Genomic DNA, 22,058 nt, shown 5'->3' on the forward strand with positions numbered 1-22,058 from the left:
GATCTTGCTCTTAATATGAATGGGCTACATGTAGTTGAAGAGAAATGTATTTTGTCACTATTTGCATGTTGAACTCTGCCATGGCTGTTCACCAGTTGACTACATGGCTTTTACCAGGTGTTCTATTCATAATGCTTCCAAGTGAGAAATCCTGAGTCTTTGTGCTGCTGATGTGAGGGAAAGTTTTACAACAGCTGTTTTAGTTAAGAAAGTTAAGGAAGGTGCTGAACAGGTGAGAACTGCTGATTGCATTAAATGTTTATCGTATGTGCATTAAATGTTTATCGTATGTGCATTAAATGTTAACATACACGTAAAGCGGTAAAATAAATGTAATCATGTAAAACACATGCTAGCATTTGTGAAGTACTGTACATTTAACTACAATACTTCGAACATTAAACTTAGTGTTAAAATGTACAAGACCTCAATATTGTTAACATACACTTCATGTAATATGTACTGTAAACATGTTAATACTTGTAAAATACATGCCATCACAATTATCTAATCTGCTCACAATGTTAACAAATAGAGAGTGGCAGTAAAACAAGTAAGCTTATGACAGTAATCCTGAAATTGTTTTACAAACTTGTACCTGAAGTTGTGTGGCATAGCATGTCTGAAACATTTGTGGGGTTTTCCTGTCTGTAAAGTGCATGTGGTATGTGAAGATCTGGCCTCTTGTCAAATTGGTCTAGATCTAGATAAACAAGCTTGTCTTGGGTAAAGTGACGAACTGGGTAAGTAATTCTCAGTGGATTTTTTAAGGTACTGTAGTATTCAACACTATTTTTATTTATTTTAACTGTTACCTCAGAATAAAATAAAGTCTAGTGTTTTAGTTCTGTAATCAGTTATTTGGACCAATTTAAGGTTTTGCAACCTTATAAACATTTTTTTTGTGTGTCCCAAATACATTGTAATGTGAAGTAATAGATAATTTAAACTAGTAAATGTCCCATGAATTTCTTCCGAAGTTAAAAATAAAAGACAGCTCCATGTCAAATGACTGACAGATGACATTATCATTATGATCCTAGAGCCCAGTATTGATTTCATACATTTAACTCCATTTTTTTCAGTAAAAAATTCTAAAATAAACCTGATTGTGGACATAACTTTTATTTTGATAGTATTATTTCACTTAAACAGCCATAACCTCATAACTACACCTGATTTCTACTTGAAAACATTCAAGATGGCTGTATTGTTGTAAATCACATGTACTTTGAAGACGACGCTGTGTGAATCCGTGTCTAGTGTCATTTTGTTCTGTTAAGTATATCGGTTTTTGCAGAAAACCATCATTGGTTAGTGAGTATACATGTACAATAGCTGATCAAGAAAGATTTGCTTTTGTTCGAGGAACACCGATTCGTCAAGTTTAATCAAGCTTTCAAATGGAAGTTAAAACTTGCAGTAAACTGTGTTGTTATTAAAGGGTCGCAATGTTTCTTCAAGTTTGTTAACAGTGCATGCTGAGGTATGACTTTAAAAGGTATTGTCAAGAACGTTGATGTAGTTTGTTGGCCCTTCATGCAAGACGCATAGGACCCATCGATTAGGTGCGACGGTGCCATTCAGACGCATGGTGTAGAGCTTCCAATGAATACAAGCCTGGTCACGCTGTACATTTGACACTGTACACTTGCCGACTGCCAAGGATAAGGTGCTATATTTAGTTTATATTATGTTAACGTTTGCATGGAATGGAATATTTTGTTAATCGTTGTGTAATAAAAGAAAGGCTTGTAAAATGTGCTGTGTTTGATGATTACTGCCGATCCACGAGATAAGTTGTCCTAGACTTGCGTCAGCTAGACTCTTAGTATAACTTGTAATGCTGTACCGGAACTTAGATTTGGAAGAAAATACCGCTTATTTTTAGTGTTGTCGTGAAAGCCCAATACTCCCCTTAATAGTAAAATATAAACTCGCCAGGTCAGTAGTTACAATTTTAGTGCAATAAACATTTAAAGTTTACGTCTGACTTCAAGGGACACAGAGTTAACACTGATTGGCTGACAGTGGACGTAGATTTTCCTGTGTTAACCCATGCAGCTTTAGTCAGGTTTGAGTGTATCTACCATCTCTAAAATTTAGCTTAGGTCGTGTCACAGAATATATGCTCCTCAACCACCGTGGCGACGTTATGCGGTGCAATTCATGAACCAGTGCCTACGATATCGTCCATGGCAACAAATACTGAAGCATGCTCCTTACAGCACATGCGTCGCTCTCTGCCTTTCGCTTTAAACTACATCACTGCCACCAACAGACAAGCTTGATCTTTAGAGCCCGTAACAAGCGCTTAGGATTGTTCTCCCGCGGAACTACTTGATAAGCATTCAACAATAAAATTATTTCAGGCTTTGGGTAGAATCCTGTTGTGTATACTGTTGATAAAAAGAATGCGTGTTTATAAAAGTGTTATTAGAGATAAAGGTTAGGAGGGATTATTTGTGTTTTCAGACATCACTTCATGCCTCATCACCGTGACCCCAGTGACCTCGGCGTTATTCAAGATTACTGCAAAATTGCTATTGGTGGCAGTGATGTAAAGGGCCACACACCCCCATTAATTTTCTATTAGCGCTGTAACTCTGTCCTAAACATTCAGTGGTTAATAAGCCTTGGTGCTTTGGTACCTGACCCAGGTTGTGGGAAGGCAGCCGTAAAAATCTTGACATGGGTTGACTGTCAAAATCTGGAACATTCTGTGACGGGGGGGAGGGGGGGGGGGTGCCTAGCAACGCCAAGGGGACGTCACTGGCAGCCTCATCACCACCTGTCTCCTTGTGTCCTCTCGCCCAGGGTTTCAAACTTTTATTGCTAAAACTCGTACCTACCCAAAACTCAGACAATTTCCATCATTTTGTTACCAAACATGCACCTGTACACCAAAAATCGCAGGCTGGCAGTGAAAAAAGACTAAAAATTCACAGATTTACATTCGTTCTCCCGAAAAACGGAAGTGCTAGAGGGGCCCTGATTCCAAATCGAAAGTCAAAGAGCGACGCATGCGCTGTAAAGAGTATGATATTGAAGACAAACATCAATATGTATGGTGAATGGGCATACGACAGCATAGCAACTGTTTAGTGAAACGGGCTCCCGGTTTGGACTAGACCTTGGTCACAAAGGTTCAGGATGACCCAGAAAGCTATCAAAATGAGCGACGGGTCAGGCACATTAGTCACAGAAGGCTTTCACTATGCATGTTGTCAGGAAAGGAAAAGACCTCTAAAGTGTTCATCACTAAATAGACCACTTAAAATTAATACACTTTCATTTATTTTTTTAGATTTCTGTGAAAAGAGTTAACGGTGTTTATACATTTGATTTCAAAGGTGAGCTTTATGGACCATACTATCTTTCTTTAAGAATTCTGTCGTCACCGGAAGTTTTTCCAACTCTAATCACCACACTGAACATCGGAATAACTCTTTTTACCAATGAGTAAAAGATTACTGAAATAATGTCCCCAAAAATTTTTACCTCCTGGTGAACACCAGGAAAACAGGTTAGTGTGACGTCAGAGTTCCTAGATATCGTTATTATGACACGTAAAGCCGTCAAACATTTGAATGCTTTTCAACACTCTTGAAAAATCTGAAAAAATAAATGAAAGTATTTCTACGCGCATTTTTCAGTTGTCTGTACGATGAACCTTACTTCATATATTAGCTTTCTTTTACTTAAAAGACGTCAGGCGCTAATTACGTCTACTACGTCTACTTCCTGGTTTACACTGCCCATTGCTCACACCAAGAACAACACAGCTTTGTTCACTACAAGATTACGTGGTTCACGTTTACACTGGACATTGGTCACACCAAGAACAACACAGCTTTTTTCTCATCGAGATTACGTTGTTCACGTTTACACTGGACATTGGTCACACCCAGAACACGCAGTTTTTCACTCATCGAGATTACGTGGTTGACGTTTACACTGGACATTGGTCACACCAAGAACAACACAGCTTTGTTCACATCGAGATTACGTGGTTGACGTTTACACTGGACATTGGTCACACCAAGAACATACAGGTTTGTTCATATCGAGATTACGTGGTTGACGTTTACACTGGGCATTGGTCACACCAAGAACACACAGATTTGTTCATATCGAGATTACGTGGTTGACGTTTACACTGGACATTGGTCACACCAAGAACACACAGATTTGTTCATATCGAGATTACGTGGTTGACGTTTACACTGGACATTGGTCACACTATGAACACACAGTTTTTTTCTCATCGAGATTACGTGATTCACGTTTACACTGGACATTGGTCACACCAAGAACACACAGATTTGTTCATATCGAGATTACGTGGTTGACGTTTACACTGGACATTGGTCACACCAAGAACAACACAGCTTTGTTTACATCGAGATTACGTGGTTCACTTTACACTGGACAATGGTCACACCCAGAACAACACAGCTTTTTTCTCATCAAGATTACGTGGTTGACGTTTACACTGGACATTGGTCACACCGAGAACACACAGATTTGTTCATATCGAGATTACGTGGTTCACGTTTACAATGGACGTTAGTCACACTATGAACACACAGTTTTCTTCTCATCGAGATTACGTGATTCACGTTTACACTGGACATTGGTCACACCAAGAACACACAGATTTGTTCATATCGAGATTACGTTGTTGACGTTTACACTTAACATTGGTCACACCCAGAACAACACAGCTTTGTTCATATCGAGATTACATGTTTGACGTTTACACTGGACATTGGTCACACCAAGAACACGCAGTTTTTTACTCATCGAGATTACGTGGTTGACGTTTACACTGGACATTGGTCACACCAAGAACACACAGTTTTATTCTCATCGAGATTACGTGGTTGACGTTTACACTGGACATTGGTCACATCCAGAACAACACAGCTTTGTTCATATCGAGATTACGTGGTTGACGTTTACACTGGACATTGGTCACACCAAGAACAACACAGCTTTGTTTACATCGAGATTACGTGGTTCACGTTTACACTGGACATTGGTCACACCAAGAACACGCAGTTTTTTTCTCATCGAGATTACGTGGTTGACGTTTACACTGGGCATTGGTCACACCAAGAACACACAGATTTGTTCATATCGAGATTACGTGGTTGACGTTTACACTGGACATTGGTCACACCAAGAACACACAGTTTTATTCTCATCGAGATTACGTGGTTGACGTTTACACTGGACATTGGTCACACCCAGAACAACACAGCTTTGTTCATATCGAGATTACGTGGTTGACGTTTCCACTGGACATTGGTCACACCAAGAACAGCACAGCTTTGTTTACATCGAGATTGCGTGGTTCACGTTTACACTGGACATTCTTCACACCAAGAACACGCAGTTTTTTTCTCATCGAGATTACGTGGTTGACGTTTACACTGGACATTGGTCACACCAAGAACACACAGATTTGTTCATATCGAGATTACGTGGTTGACGTTTACACTGGACATTGGTCACACCCAGAACAACACAGCTTTGTTCACATCGAGATTACGTGGTTCACGTTTACACTGGACATTGGTCACACCAAGAACACGCAGTTTTTTTCTCATCGAGATTACGTGGTTGACGTTTACACTGGACATTGGTCACACCAAGAACACACAGATTTGTTCATATCGAGATTACGTGGTTGACGTTTACACTGGACATTGGTCACACCCAGAACAACACAGCTTTGTTCATATCGAGATTACGTGGTTCATGTTTACACTGGACATTGGTCACACCATGAACACGCAGTTTTTTACTCATCAAGATTACGTGGTTGACGTTTACACTGGACATTGGTCACACCGAGAACACACAGATTTGTTCATATCGAGATTACGTGGTTGACGTTTACACTGGACATTGGTCACACCAAGAACAACACAGCTTTGTTCACATCGAGTTTACGTGGTTCACGTTTACAGTGGACATTGGTCACACCCAGAACAACACAGCTTTTTTCTCATCGAGATTACGTGGTTGACGTTTACACTGGACATTGGTCACACCAAGAACACGCAGTTTTTTTGTCATCGAGATTACGTGGTTGACGTTTACACTGGACATTGGTCACACCATGAACAACACAGCTTTGTTCACATCGGGATTACGTGGTTGACGTTTACACTGGACATTGGTCACACCAAGAACACACAGTTTTTTTCTCATCGAGATTACGTGGTTGACGTTTACAGTGGACATTGGTCACACCAAGAACAATAGAGCTTTGTTCATATCGAGATTACGTGGTTGACGTTTACACTGGACATTGGTCACACCAAGAACAACACAGCTTTGTTCACATCGAGATTACGTGGTTCACGTTTACACTGGACATGCTCACATGTCCTTGGTCACACCAAGAACACATAGCTTTGTTCACATCCTGATTACGTGACAGTTTTAGACTAGACCTTGGTTTTAACGAGAACAACATAGATTTGTTTGCATCATTGTTGCGGATCTTGGTTACACCAAGAGCAACACAGCTTTGTACCCATCCTAATTACGAGGTTTTGGGCCCGGTTTCACGAAACTTCGGGGGTCCAGAAAATTGCTTAAATCGGCAGTTTGTTCCATGGAGTGTTTCCCGACAAAAATTATAAGTATAGTATTAGCTTAAAAAGTTTCGTGAAACTGGGCCCAGGTTTACTCTGCATTGTCCTTGGACAGGCCAGTAAAACACAACACTCCCTAAGTGGGAGTGGACCTCCTTCCGTCCTCGTGAGCGGATGGACTAGGTTTAGACTGGCCCTTGGTTCACGCCATGATTACACGACCCTTCCGTCCTCGTAAGTGGAAAGTCCAGGTTTAGACTGGCCTTTGGTTCATGCCATGATCACACAATCCTTCCGTCCTCGTGAGCGGAAGGTTCAGGTTTAGACTGGCCCTTGGTTCACGCCATGATCACACGACCCTTCCGTCCTCGTGGGCAGATGCACTAAGTTTAGATTGGCCCTTGGTTCACGCCATGATCATACGACCCTTCCGTCCTCGTGAGCGGATTGGCTAGACTTAAAATGGCCCTTGGTTCACGGCATGATCGTGATCACACGACCCTTCCATCCTCGTAAGCGGAAGGTTCAGGTTTAGACTGGCCCTTGGTTCACGCCATGATCACAAGGCCTTTTCGTCCTCGTGAGTGTGAAGGTGCAAGTTTAGACAGGACTTTGGCTCTAGCCATGATCACACGACCCTTCCGTTTTCACACGAGGTAAAGGCGTTGTTCTGGTGACATTTATGTTTAAATCATAATTAAAAAATACATACACCGAAACTACTTGGAACGGTATATCATGGCTGTTTTAGATGCGGGTATGGAGAGGTTTCAGTAAGTCAGTGAGCAATAATGCGACAAAAAACACTTCGCACAACATGATTCTATATAACTAGCTTTACTAAACTACTTTCTCCATCATCTGTTTAAGTGGCAGTTGCGCAAAGTGTTTTTGTCGCATTATTTCTCACTAGATTGCTATTTGAATTCTACGTATAAATTAAATGTTCAGGAATTTATTAAATTCAAATCAGACAATGGATAAAAACTGCTAGGTTAAAGCGAGCAAGGTACTATTCCAGTGTATCGGAGGTTTATTAACGCAAAGTCAACCAGAAACCACAAAAACTATGTATAATTAAAACGCAATAATTGGTATAGAACTTACAGATGGTAATGCCTGAGAACAGGCCCTTGTCACGAATGCAAGGTCCTTTCTACAAAACAACCATGGACTAAGTTAACTGTAATCAACATGACAAGACATGCTGAATTTATAAATGTAGCCATGATAGTTTAAGTAAAGTTGGCCTTTGATTGTTTTGTGGAGCAGGAACCAGAAGGACATCCCAAATGTCAGCGCTGGTATGATTATCCTGACAAAACAGAGGTAACACCCGGCATTTCGTCCTAGAGTAACAGCTATTTCCTCAGCCCATCATTGTTCAGGGGCGCAGAATTTGCGCTTTGTACTTCTGAATGAATTCGTCTAGAAAGTTTACTTTCTGATTGTAGCTGAGATGCCGTATGTAGGCGCGAACACGTGGCACTAGGTCTGCCATTATTTCCTCCAAAAAGTGTTCGAGCTGAGGAGTGCGCTTGTGTGGTTCCTCGCCAGCGATCACTGCCATGGGTGCCGGCAACAGCCCTTCTATCATTCTGCCCTTTATTCTTTCAGTGATTGTTTGCATAGTCGGTGTGTGGACTTTTCCCCGCAGCGTATCAGATTTTTCAGGGCTGATCGGCGGAGAAATCCCCGGTAAGCCCGCGGGCAAGTTGCTTGCTGATGGATTATTAGGCAATTTTTCCCCGCGATCTAAAGCGCTAATGGGTACTGGCAGTTTTGTGACAGGCTCAGGAGTGTTGTCAGACAGGGAAGCAGTCGTTGTGGTTATTTCATGGTCATTCTTACTTGTGTCTGTGATAACTAGACCACGTGTCGGAGTATCGGAATAGACGGGTTGATCACTTACATCGTTAGAGGTCACCGTGCCACTTGCAATGCTGTCAAGGTCTGCATCATTGGTATCATCAGTGACAGAACCTGTTAAGTTCCTAGTGCTGGCAGACGTAAGTACAGAGGTATCGTCTGAAAGTCCAGTCTGGATACTGGCCGTTGGAACTGCACTATCGCCTGTAGAAAGCTCAGGTAATTGGGTAGCTGTCACAGACGTGGACCGGGTAATGGACTTAGGAACTGTGCTATCGTTTGAAGGCGAAACCGGTGTTGATATGGCAGTGGTGGTAACCCCACGTCGTCCTGAAAGCTGCTTAGTGGAAAACACCGTCTTTTGGGTAGATTTATGTGACGTAGCTGCTGTGGCACCTGTGGTGGAAGCTGGCGTTGTGTGATGGCTGTTAAGTCCAAAATCATCTGGAGAGAAGGGCTTGAGCGTTTCGAAAGTCCTTCTTTCAGGAATAACCCAGACATCTGGTATGAACTGAACCGAGGGCTCCATGCCTTGCGGCATAGAATCTTTAGATACATGAACTTTTCCGTGTGTAGTGTCATTACTATTATCAGTAGCCGACGTGGGTGGGCTGTTGGATGTTTGCACTGTACTATAGTCTGTAGAAAGCTCAGGTGATCGGGTTTCTGTTACAAATGTGGGCCGGGTGGTGGACTTCGGTACTGTACTATCGTCTGTAGAAAGCTCAGGTGATCGGGTTTCTGTTACAAATGTGGGCCTGTTGGTGGACTTCGGTACTGTACTATCGTCTGTAGAAAGCTCAGGTAATCGGGTTTCTGTTACAAATGTGGGCCTGTTGGTGGACTTCGGTACTGTACTATCGTCTGTAGAAAGCTCAGGTGATCGGGTTTCTGTTACAAATGTGGGCCGGGTGGTGGACTTCGGTACTGTACTATCGTCTGTAGAAAGCTCAGGTGATCGGGTTTCTGTTACAAATGTGGGCCTGTTGGTGGACTTCGGTACTGTACTATCGTCTGAAGAAAGCTCAGGTGATCGGGTTTCTGTTACAAATGTGGGCTGGGCGGTGGACTTCGGTACTGTACTATCGTCTGTAGAAAGCTCAGGTAATCGGGTTTCTGTTACAAATGTGGGCCTGTTGGTGGACTTCGGTACTGTACTATCGTCGGTAGAAAGCTCAGGTAATCGGGTTTCTGTTACAAATGTGGGCTGGGTGGTGGACTTCGGTACTGTACTATCGTCTGTAGAAAGCTCAGGTAATCGGGTTTCTGTTACAAATGTGGGCTGGGTGGTGGACTTCGGTACTGTACTATCGTCTGAAGAAAGCTCAGGTAATCGGGTTTCTGTCACAAATATGGGCCGGGTGGTTGACTGAAGTGTACTATAATCTGAAGGCGACGTGGGTGTTGTAGAGGCAGTGGTTGTAACTTCAGGTCGTCCTGTACTCTGCTTTGTAGAAAGAACCGTCTTTTGGGTAGAATTTTGTGGTGTGGTTGCTGTTGCACTTGTGGTGGAAGTTGTTAAGTGGTGGCTATTAAGTCCGGAATCAGAAACTGTGTCATGATGACGTGATTGCGAGGAGTTGCCCTCAGCGATCGTGCGGAAAAGGTCATCTGGATGGAAGGGCGTTTCTAAGAAAGTCATTCTTTTAGAAACAACGGGATCGGTGTTGTTACCATTGCCGCCTCGAAAGTTTACATCACCGTCTGGCAGTTTAGCAGAACCTGACCGACTCTCTGAAATGAACAAAATATTAATATTTTTTCCGTTACTCGTACCCGAAAAGATATCAGGGCAGTGGATTTAGACTTAGTTATGTTCCTTCATCCTATCCAACCACAGCAACACAAAGAGAACCTGCAGAAGACGCCCATTTTTGTATAGTCACATGTGATTGGTCACACGCCGTCAACATCGTCGTAAAAGCGACATTTAACAGATTTGACACGCCTACACTGCCCGAGCTCCGCTACTATGTGGAGTGCAGTGAGTAGAAAAAAGGATGGACTTTAAATATAGCCTTTAAATATAAACTTTAAGTATATCCACATAACCCATCTGCTGATTTTGCATTTGTTAATATTTTTGTCTTTGTTTTGTAGTATCGGTAGTATTATGTCTTATAATGTTTGTCTGAAATCGTGCCTTTTCGAGTAGGAAGGAGCGATCATAATGGTTTTTATAATTTTCCCATAGTACAATAGAGCAGCCTCTCATAAAGATGTAAACGAGCAATTCAAAGACAACGCATAACCATAATCAACTGAAAACACTTCACTGCGACAGTGGGCGTTTTCATTAAGAAAACTATGATATGTTGATTGCAAATGGCTGACACACACACACACACACACACACACACACACACACGCACACATATATATATATATATTTATATAGGCCTATACTAGGAGAATGGCAACCCATGCGTATTGCGTGATATGTGCCAATAGCGATATAAAAAAATTACATAGACATGGATGAAAATATCACATAAATACATAAGGATATAAAAGCATACAGGAGCAGGAAAAACACAATATAAAAAGGAAAATTAGTGCTGAGAAGGAGCTGCTATTACATCAATGTTACACGCAATACAATAAACCGTGTACTAACCACAGTAGAAAGTGACTGGCATCGTACCATGTCAATATATGTAGTGTTGATTGCGCACAAATAAGAGAGTAACGTCAGGTGCCTTTTAAGGTAAGGTCTGTAGTGAGAGCATAGATGGAAATAAGGTGATATTTTTTTATTATTATTTTCGACTCACCGTGACAAACAGCCAAGCTGGCCAGGGACAAACAGGCGAATGGTATCCTCAAGAAAAACATCCTGCTAACGTGGATGTATGTTACCTAAAAACATTATGAAGATACAAAGTCTTCGCATTCATACTAGTTTAAGAAAAAGTATTTATGGTTATGATATTTATAACGGAGGAAACATCCACAATATAGTTGTTGTATTAGCGCATAAGCCCGGTATTAACTTTAGTCTGGACTAAAGTGCCATTAATTTTGTATTCGGCGAAGACTGGGCCCGGTTGTTCCAAACTGGTTTAAGACTTAATACCACATTTAACTTTAAGTCAAGTCTTCAGTTTTGTACTTAGCCTAAAAAGAATTGTGTACCAGTACATCAAATATGAACTAAAACTGCTGCTCTTTTATTTTCACGTTGGAGAATTGTATTGGCTGCCGAGTTTGGCTAAAATTTAAGTATAAAATATGGCTTAATACCACTCTTAGCTAATAGACTTTTGAACAACTGAGCACAGCTATTACAATTTAAGCCTAGCCTTACTTTTAAGACACTTTTCAACAACCGACCCATGGGTATTAAAAGTGCAGAAGCCCGTTGAAAACGGTGCGATTTGAAGAAAGTCTACCACAGTGCTGCATAATTCATTGAATGGAAAAATTTTTTTGTTACTGCAAATCGCACATAGTAGATTTATGTGCCTATATACTGATGAACATTAACTACTCCACTTTACCTGTTCCGTCGACTTTCTCCGGTCGATGATGTGGTTGAAGAGCGTTTGTTCGATATAAACTACGGTACGTCATCGATTACATCATTTTGGTTTGACGTCATGACGAAGGTCTGTGACGCAAAATATTGAACCAACATACCCAATGTTCCACCACGCACTCCTTCTCCCAACTGGGTTACCTATCATTCCTTTCTTCGTGACGTCATTTCAGCAAAACTTCCCTGCAGAACATCATATTTGTCTGGTGGAATATCACGTCATCATAGTATGACGTCACCAGATTACCGCTATAACGTGCAAAATCAGGCAGCAAAATGAAGTCTATTTCATAAGTCGTGTGCAGACGATTCGATTTGTCAAATGCTACATGTCGATTGCATGGTCGAATGACGAAGCATGCTGACGCCGTCAAATTCACATAAAATTCATAACATAACATAACATAACATAACATAACATAACATAACATAACATAACATAACATAACATGCATCAAATGTTCCTTTTTCAGGTCGTGATAATGTTTTCATATCAAAGACAGAATGACGTACGTTACAGTAGAAACGGACACATTGCAACATTGTAAACGTTGCGCTACAATCAGTTTTTGACGTAACAATGGTTCACGCTAGAGCCATCTCTCGGGATTAAAAATATTTCTCCTCCCCATTCTGTTTATTGGTTTTCATCACACGGTTAAGGTACATCGACCAATGAAACGTCTAGGAAAAGTGTGATTGTTTTCTGTATATAACTGCATTCCACGAAAGGTTATGAATGGCCTTAGAAAAAAAACCATTATGAAAAGGGGTTGTTCCCAATTAACTTATTGTAGGCCTTGGTATTTGATTGGGCTAGCACACTGAAGTTTGAGCTGTCAGTATCTGTTGGAGGGATCTTCTTTCCATACAAGGAACCAAAAAGGTTCTTTGCTTCGCTCAACGTCTAAGCAATGACGAACGCGTGTGGAGGAAAGGATGACTTGAGATGGAATAACGGAGTTGGAAGCTACAGTGAGTGAGTGCTTGGGGTTTAACGTCGTACTCAACAATTTTTCAGTCATATGACGACGAAGGAATCCTTAGAACGCATGTAATGTGCCTCCTTGTCGCAAGACGGATTTCGACCGCTCTTTTATCTAGTGCTGCTTCACTGAGACGCCTTACCGAAGGCAAGAAAGGCGCCCCGTCTGAGCCATTATACTGATACGAGTCAACCAGTAGTTGCACTGTTCCTTTCATGCTGAACGCCAAGCCAGGAAGCTGCAACTTCCTCTTTTAAAGTTTTAGGTGTGACTCGACCCAAGATTGTCCCTGGATCTACTGCTCCCGAAGCGGACGCTCTACCAACTGTGCTAGCGGGGCCAGTCGTAGGTACAGCTAGTAGTCCTATATGCCTCTATGGCATGCTTACCGAGGTCAAAGCGTCCCTTCTTGCTTAAGGGTTCAAGTTACGTATAGTAACTAGCACAGTTTTCCATTTTAGCAGATAAATATCCACCGCCGATTTATTACAGCAGGCTTAAATATAGATGGCGAGTCGCCTATATTCAACTGTCCCCGATTTCCTCCTACCATAAGTGAAATAAGTATAAGTGAAATATTCTTGAGTACGGCATAAAACACCAATCAAATAAATAAATATATTCAGCTGTCTGGAAAATAAGTCATACTCGGTACTAAAATTCCTTTACATAGGCCCAAGTGATACGTAAAAACACAGGCTCTACACATTGATATGTTGAACGTCCATATTATTCCAAAGAAAATGCAATTAGAATACATTTTTTTAGAGCTCCATAAGGTTATATTCGACAAGAACTCATTGCCTCGGGTGACGTCTTAATTTTTCAAACACAAGCTGCATGCTGGACAATGCTGGAGAGTAATTTGTTGTTGTTTTTTTGTGGTTAGAACAAACTCCATGCAATAACACAGCTTACACTACTGTCCCTGTGATTAGACTACATCGCTTTAATTCCTAACATCCATGTCCAACTCTACACTGCCGTGAGATCATATACTACAAAGAGATAAAATACAATTCATTATTAAGGTTATATTATACTAAAACGTGTAAACGATATCAAATATGACAGTGTCAGTAGCAGGGTTTACGGTTAAGTCGATAGCAGTTTCGGTAACTGATGTCGCCCTCCATCAAAACATGTTGAACCCTGCCCAACATCCAGTATCCCACTGTTTCTTTAATATGTCCACATGTAAAGCTTGTTTTTTCATGTGTCAGTGACTAAAGGTAATTTTGGTACAATATTGAGCTGAGAGCTGAATATTGGCCACTCGCTAAAAGAAATAGATTTGGTCACATCGTTATAGCCATGATTTCTGGGCTACATATCCGACACCCAGCCCCCTAAACTGTGTTAATTTTGATGCAAAAATTGATACGACATTTTGCAGAAAATAAGGCATATGATGACTGATTATGGGGTTTTTCCACGCAAAATCTCAGAGTAGCATCCCTTCGACCTCATGTGTACACAGCGTTAACCTTGCTAAGACCATGATGCTTCCCTTAGTGGCATGGTTTAAGTGACGTAAATCTGAGCGCCAATAACTATGTTCCTGTAAGAGGGCTAATCCAAGAACCCGTGAACCACCTTGACATAAATGTATGCTGTAGACGCCGAAGTACACTTGACTATAAGCACTAATTAGTTATGGGTAGGCCCTATGCTTCACTGAAGCTGCGTGATTCTAGGACCGAAACCGGTAGCTGGCTTGAAAACCTACACAAACGTGAATGTATCCCTATTCCAATCCGAATGTAGTTCCCAGCATTTATAAATGTACACGAATCAAAGTGCAGTTCCCGGCTTATAAAGGTGTACGAATCTGAGTGTAGTTCGCGGCTCTAATGTACATGAATCTAAATACCTCGTACGGCCACTGTCTGTTTCCGTTGATAGTAGACGGGCATATTTTCCGCTTCAGGAATATGCTTATCCAGTTGTACCCAGTTTCATTACCCTATGATTTATTTATTCATTTACCTGTTTGGAGTTTTTTGCCGCATTAAAGAATATTTCACTAATACGTCGGCGGTCAGCATTATGGTGGGAGGAAACCGGGCAGTCCGGGGGAAACCATTAGCCAAGGACCATACCTAGGTTCATCATGTTATGTATAATTGTTCTTCATCATGCGTATAGAGAAACTTTAATAGTTGTTTAAAAGTGTAAAGCGTCGATATAGAAGTTCACATCGTTATTTTATATAGTTACTCATTTATTTCATTGATGTTTTACGCTGTACTCAAAAATATTTCACTTACGCGACGGTGGCCAGAATTATGGTGCATAGAAGGAAACCGGAGAGAGCCCGAGTGAAACGCACGACCACTCGCAAGCTACTGGGTTCACCATGTTATGCGTATGGAGTCCACCGGGTTACGTTCAGCACGTTATATATTTATGGGTTCTGAGTGATATGTATATGGGTTCATCAGGTTTTGTATACTGCTTCACCATGGTGTATATGGCTTCACCGTGCTATGTATTTTTGATCGTGTATGTAAGGCGTGCGTTAAATGATGACTAAATCATTTCCCATACTCTATATAGCCAAGAAGACAAAGGCAATTTGCTATAAACATGTATAGCTATAAATAATGAAAAACGCTATGGCTGCTCATGAGATCAAATCTCGTACATTTCACTATTTCCAAAATCTTAATTTTAACACTTCCAAGCATCCTAATTTTTTTTTTTTTTTGATTTTTGGAAGATAATAATCCTATCTATTCAAGAGAGCATTCATGTAGGCCACCAATGTATCAGGAAATGTTGGCCAATCATGTTGCCTCAATTTTAAGCCTTCCAGCGGTCTGTTTTCTGTCGCGTGAATTTGGGCCCAGCTCATTAGAAAGCTCAGGCCCATCGGTGATAACCCACTGACGCAATGGCTGTTCAAATCACCCAATTTGACGTTTATCTTGTTTGCTGATTCATATAGAATACAGATTCATTTGTTTGGGATTGTGAAAACCTTTATTATTTTAAGCAGGGCATATTTTCCATTCAGGCACAAGTACTGTTGTTTCATCTGAACATCTACATGTGTAAATGGTGATCTATTATTCATGCATGGCGATGTTAAGAACAACGTGCCAAAAGGATATGTCATAAAAATAAGGCTGAAAGCGATGTAACACGCAAAATAATCAAAGAAAGAAACAAATCAGGTCAAATCATCACAGCCTCTACATTAGCATGTAGATGAAGACAAAAACTGCACCAACGTCTCTGCAAGCACGAGCATTTTTTACCTTCAGACTTCACATATAACCACATTGTCTGTTGGAGGAAATTTGATTTCCTCTCTAGAAACTTTTTTTTAAAATTTGAATTGTCCTTACTTTACTTATGGCCTAGCTGATTGCTTTTCTCCTCATTTTCAACAATCAATAACCCCCTTTCACTATTATAGCCCGTAAAATCTGAACATACTGTATCTGATAATTTTAATATTTTCTTTGTAATTCTAAAGGATACAAAAAGTCGTCAAGATTGGTATAATAGTACATGTAGTTAGTAGTCAGTAAGTAAGTTACCTATTTACTTTTAAATTAAATGAGAAAAGGTAAGATTTAAGCGCCATCTAGCGGAATACAGTACTGATAAGCACGTGTATATATGAACATACTTAGTTTGAATGTGTGGTGAGCGTTAGGGACAATTTTGAAAGGTTTGAGTCCCATTGTGTGATGAGTTAACAGACTTTAATGACGTTTATATGGCTATCTGTGAAATATGCAATCAGATCTGAATTGTTTGATTGTGTGGTGAGCGCTATGGACCATTTTGATTGTTTTCAGCCCCATGGTTGCCAAATAATGATTTTTTTTCGTTTTTACCTATTGATTAAATTATCGCCAGTTTTATTCATTTAGTGTATGCTTAGACTAATGCATGGCAAGCAGCTCCCCTGGCAAGAATACCGTGGTATGGGTGAAGGCAATTACGCCAGTGGCGCCAGACGTTAGCATTATGGCCCCTGTAAACCAACTCAGAATGTAAACATTTGAATGAAGCTAATTCTGTTATAAAAACTGCCACAAAGCTTAACGTTTTCTTTTAAATGCAGTTTTCTGTTTTCCATTCGATGATTTTAAAGGCATTTTTATGTATTCGTCCCTTCAAGATGGTAAATTGTCGACGTAAAGCCATCAGTATAAGACGTAATAGTCATCATAAAAATGCGAAAGTTCTATTTTACACAGAGAATTAAAATGTGACTTTGGGTTTGCTGTTGGAAATCTACAAGCAAGAGCTTTCCGTGAACATAGACCATTCAATTTGTCAATGCATGTATCAAAGGGGCCGATACCACGCTCCTCATACTTGTACGGTCACGAGATCAGTGTCTCAGTCGTCGTAGCGTCACTCTCAATGCAGACAACCAGTCCTTGATCAATGGATCGCGTATTCGGATCCTGCTCTAACTTACCTGTGTGTTTTTCTATATTCATAAATATTATTTCCATGTTGTAAGTCAATCTCTCTTCATAGCAGCTTTAAACCCCAATCAAACATGAAAATGATGCAGGCTTCGTATTGACAGTTCGCACCGTGTCTTACCACTGTCTTGATTCACTGGCCTCTTCAAATGATAGGTTTTCTTAGGTTATATCTGTATACAAGGTAACCAGATGTTCGTACCCGATGTCCTACTGTCTATGTAACTTGCATGTGGAGGTCTATTGTTTAGCCAACCAGATGGCTACATATCACACTATATAATATTGATGACTTTTACCAGACCCTAATGACTTGTATCTGGCCATCTATGTGATATACAATCAGATCAGTGAGCACACGACTCGCATATAGCCATCAGGGGTAGGGATGGGGAGTGATCAGGGGTGGCTAACGCGCCAACGCAGAACAATCACCCAGCTGCCTCTCACCAATGTGGTCGTTGTGAGTTCAAATCCAACTCATGCTGGCTTTTTCCCCGGTCGTACGCGATAAGTTTCGGGGATGATCGTGGGTTTCATCTAACCATAATGATGCCAGCCGTCATGTAAATGAAATATTCCTGAGTACAACGTAAAAAGGCAAACAGATACATTAAATAAATCATCCTAGTACTGAGGAGAACGATTCCCACATTAAATTGCGGCGCCACCAGTGGTTGATTCTGAAAAAAACTATTTTCGACTTTTCAGTGCTTCAATTTAGTGTGTGCATTGTGACAGGATAGGCCCAAATTAGGACAGATTCGTCTTAATATTTTCTCATTCTTAAACATAACAGTTCAAACCTCTGCATTTATTTATTCATTTATCAATAAATTTATTTGATTGGTGTTTTACGCCGTACTCAAGAATATTTCACTTATACGACGGCGGCCAGCATTATGGTGAGAGGAAAACGGGCAGAGCCCGGGGTAAAACCTCTGCATTTAAATTGCATTTTAAAGCTTGTTCTGCTGAAAGGAACAAATTAGCATTTAAAAAAACAGATAATACCAGTAATGAGTGTTTCAGTACCAAACTACAGAATTGTTCTTATGGTGGACAGCTCAATGAAGATGAAGAGTAGACTTGGTCATTGACGGAGAGTATAGACTGATGTAGAGTATGGGGTTGAGCATTACTGAAGAGAGACACTGACTGAGAGTCTAGATTGAGGCATTAATGGAGATTATAGACTTAGGCATTGGTGGAGTGTACACAGGTTGGTCATTGATGGAGAGAATAGATTTTGGCATTGGTGGAGGGTATAGACGTGGACTTTGACAGAAAATATAGATTTGACCATTGATGTAGATTATATACTGGGGCATTGATGTAGAATATAAACTGGGGCTTTGATGTAGAATAAATACTGGGACACTGATGGAGGGCACAGACTTGGGCATTGATGGAGAGTATATACGTGTGCATTGACGGATACTTGGTCATTAATGGAGAGTATAGACTTTTTCATTGATGGAGAGTATAGTGTTATGTGCACGACTGCCGTCAGTTTCTAAATATAGCTTGCCACTGTTTACATATGCTAAGTTCAGGGAGTGCTGTCTGCCTCTACCTTAGAATGTTCCAGAATGCGCTCAGTTCGGTGCCTGTTTGTTTACATCAAGTGTTCAGGAATTTTCTTATTCTGGACAATTCCACCAGGCTATATAAGACCTATGAAAGAGGAGAGAACAGAGAACGGAGAAAGGAGAATTATTGAGAGTTTGGATGCTTTGCTGTGTATTACTTTAGTAGGCCTTTTGTGCTGAATTTTGGTGTCTTTATAGCCTCTGGCTTTGTTATATCCTATCTCCACCGAGAACTTGTTCAGTCTGAATTTGTATGTTTAATTTGTGCTCTTGTATACACAGTGCCTATTAGTACATGGACCCTGTCTGTGGAATTTTGTGTATATTTCGTCATACACTCAGTTATACTGTGGATTTTCCCTCTCGTGAATTTGCCTCTGAGCATTTATGCCTGTGTGGTATTTATTGTGGAATATATGCGTCCGTTTGGACTTGACACCGTAAGTACTTTAGTATTTGTATAGATACTGCTATCCTTTCTTGTTAAACTTAAGTACTTTAGTATTTGTATAAGTCTTATTATCTGTTCTTGTTAAGCTAATAAATAAAATTGTAAAATAAAATCTGCTGGTTTTGGTTACTTGTTTGCGCAGCTAAACTATCGTGTATTTCGAACAAGCCATCTCTTTATAATACAGACAGTTTGGGTCGTAACAATAGACTTGGGCATTGATAGAGAGTATAGACTAGGACATTGATGGAGAATATAGACTTGGGTATTGATGGAAAGTGTAGACTTGGGCATTGATGGAGAGTAAAGACTTGGGTATTGATGGAGAGTAAAGACTTGGGTATTGATGGAGAGTAAAGACTTGGGTATTGATGGAAAGTACAAACGGTGTACACTGATGGGCAGTATAGACGTAGGCATTGCTTGGGAGTATAGACTTGGGCATTGATGGACAGTATAGACGTCCATTGATGGAGAGAACAGACGGTGAAAACTGATGGGTAGTACAGAATTGGATACTGATGGATGGTATAGACTTAGGCATTGATGGAGAGTATAAACTTGGACATCGATAGAGAGTATAGACGATGGATACTGATGGGCAGTATAGACCTGGGCGTTGATGGACAGTATAGACTTGGGCTTCATGGAAAGTGTAGACTTAGGCATTGATGAAGAGTATAGACGTGAGCATTGTCGGATATTATAGACTTTGGCGATGATGGAGAGTGCGGAACGTGGACGCTGATGTGCAGTATAGACTTTGGCATTGATGGAGAGTGCGGAACGTGGACACTGATGTGCAGTATAGACTTTGGCATTGATGGAGAGTGCGGAACGTGGACACTGATGCGCAGTATAGGCTTTGGCATTGATGGAGAGTGCAGAACGTGGACACTGATGTGCAGTATAGACTTTGGCAGTATAGAATTGGATACTGATGGACAGTATAGACTCGGGCATTGATGGGAGAGTATAGACTCTCATGGGAAGTGTAGACTTAGGCATAGCATAGACGTGAACAATGTCGGATATTATAGAATTGGGCATTGATGGAGAGAACAGACGGTGGGAACTGATGGGCAGTATAGAATTGGATACTGATAAAGAATATAGACTTTGGCATTCATGGAAAGTGTAGACTTAGGAATTGATGAAGAGTATAGACGTGAGCATTGTCGGATATTATAGACTTGGGCATTGATGGAGAGTGCAGAACGTGGACACTGATGTGCAGTATAGACTTGGGCATTGATGGAGAGTGCAGAACGTGGACACTGATGTGCAGAGTACAGACCGGGTGCGTTGATGGAGTAAGGACACTGATGAGCAGTACAGACTTGGACATTGATGGAGAGTACAGACGGGGGGCGTTGATGGAGAGTATAAACGGCGGACATCGATGTGCAGTATAGACTTGAGCATTAATGGAGAGGGAAGTTGGGAGGCGTTGACGGAGAACACAGACGGGAGGAGGATAGTACAGGCGGAGGAGCGGGGAGCTGGGAGCTAGGGCGTTGATGGAGGGTATAAACTTCACCGTTTCTGGGTATAGTGGTGCTTTATTCCCTTCTTCCAGCGTATGTACATAGCGACACTAATTGGTGTATACAGACTCCTGCTTAAGTCAGGCGAGAATTTAAATGTAGCCATGAGCGTGCACGAGACAATTCACAATTTAAAACTCGGTCACAATGCTTATTTTATAGTTCTGGAAGTTGGAATTGTGACAAAATTGTCTTAACCTAACATTTTTATTTATTTCAACATTGGCTTAAATCGCCTTTGTAGCTGGGTTGTTGTTTTTTTCACATCTTTTTCACATTTTCAACATCTAAAAATAGACTTTTATTTGAAACAAGTACATGTGGGATAGCTTATTTTCGCGGATTCTGTTCATCAGCGAAGTGTGCAGTTGTAAGCACTATATAGATCTTTTCATCTGAATTCTGACAGAGCGACATCAAAGCGTCTTAGTTCTCCTCTTCGTCACGCTGATGTCACAGCACGAGATTCATTTAATTAATATCTTCACTGTAAGCAGCTGCCACCTTGCCGGGGCGGGGCAGGTACCATTTTTCTGCCGCCAATACCCCAATTTGCCATGCTGGAAACAGAGGCGTCCGTTGGCTGGAGACCGTGTCTTTGGCAGGATGTCGACTTTGATCGGTTCCCGGCCTCTTTCTTCGCCCGCCAGAAGGATTAAATACAGCCATCTAACGGGCGGAGGAAGGGGCAGGGACACCGCCTTTCTCTCTACTTTCTGCTTCTGTTCTCTCTCTGACATCACCATTCTCCTTCACACAGCTTTCTTTCCACCCCCACATTAAGATTGATAGCAGACTCCATGTCTTGTGTTCCTTGCACGTCTAAATAGTAAAAGCTGTAGGGTAGGGTAGCGTACAGTTCAATATGAGAAATCGGAGACTACTCAAGAGCAAGAGACTTTCACACATAACCCTGCTGTCTATGTTTCACTATGCACAGATGACGTGAAGGGGAGTTAGGCAATAAACAATCCCAGGTGTACATAAACAACATGTTAAACATAGCTCGG

The 22,058-nt window shown here is 41.1% G+C and overlaps 1 protein-coding gene across 1 annotated transcript; it reads right to left on the reverse strand.

The window, feature by feature from the left end:
- Nucleotides 1-7,973: 7,973 nt before the first annotated feature.
- Nucleotides 7,974-12,012, reverse strand: LOC135482166 (mucin-2-like). Its single transcript, XM_064762024.1, has 3 exons — nt 11,981-12,012; nt 11,255-11,339; nt 7,974-10,214 (listed from the first exon to the last, which is right to left on the reverse strand). Exons 2-3 carry the CDS (start codon nt 11,313-11,315, stop codon nt 7,996-7,998), a joined length of 2,280 nt encoding a protein of 759 aa, XP_064618094.1. The 5' UTR covers nt 11,316-11,339; nt 11,981-12,012; the 3' UTR covers nt 7,974-7,995.
- Nucleotides 12,013-22,058: the final 10,046 nt, after the last annotated feature.

The sequence above is a fragment of the Liolophura sinensis genome, chromosome 1 (genome assembly GCF_032854445.1).
Source record: "Liolophura sinensis isolate JHLJ2023 chromosome 1, CUHK_Ljap_v2, whole genome shotgun sequence".
NCBI classification, from domain to species: Eukaryota; Metazoa; Mollusca; class Polyplacophora; order Chitonida; family Chitonidae; genus Liolophura; species Liolophura sinensis.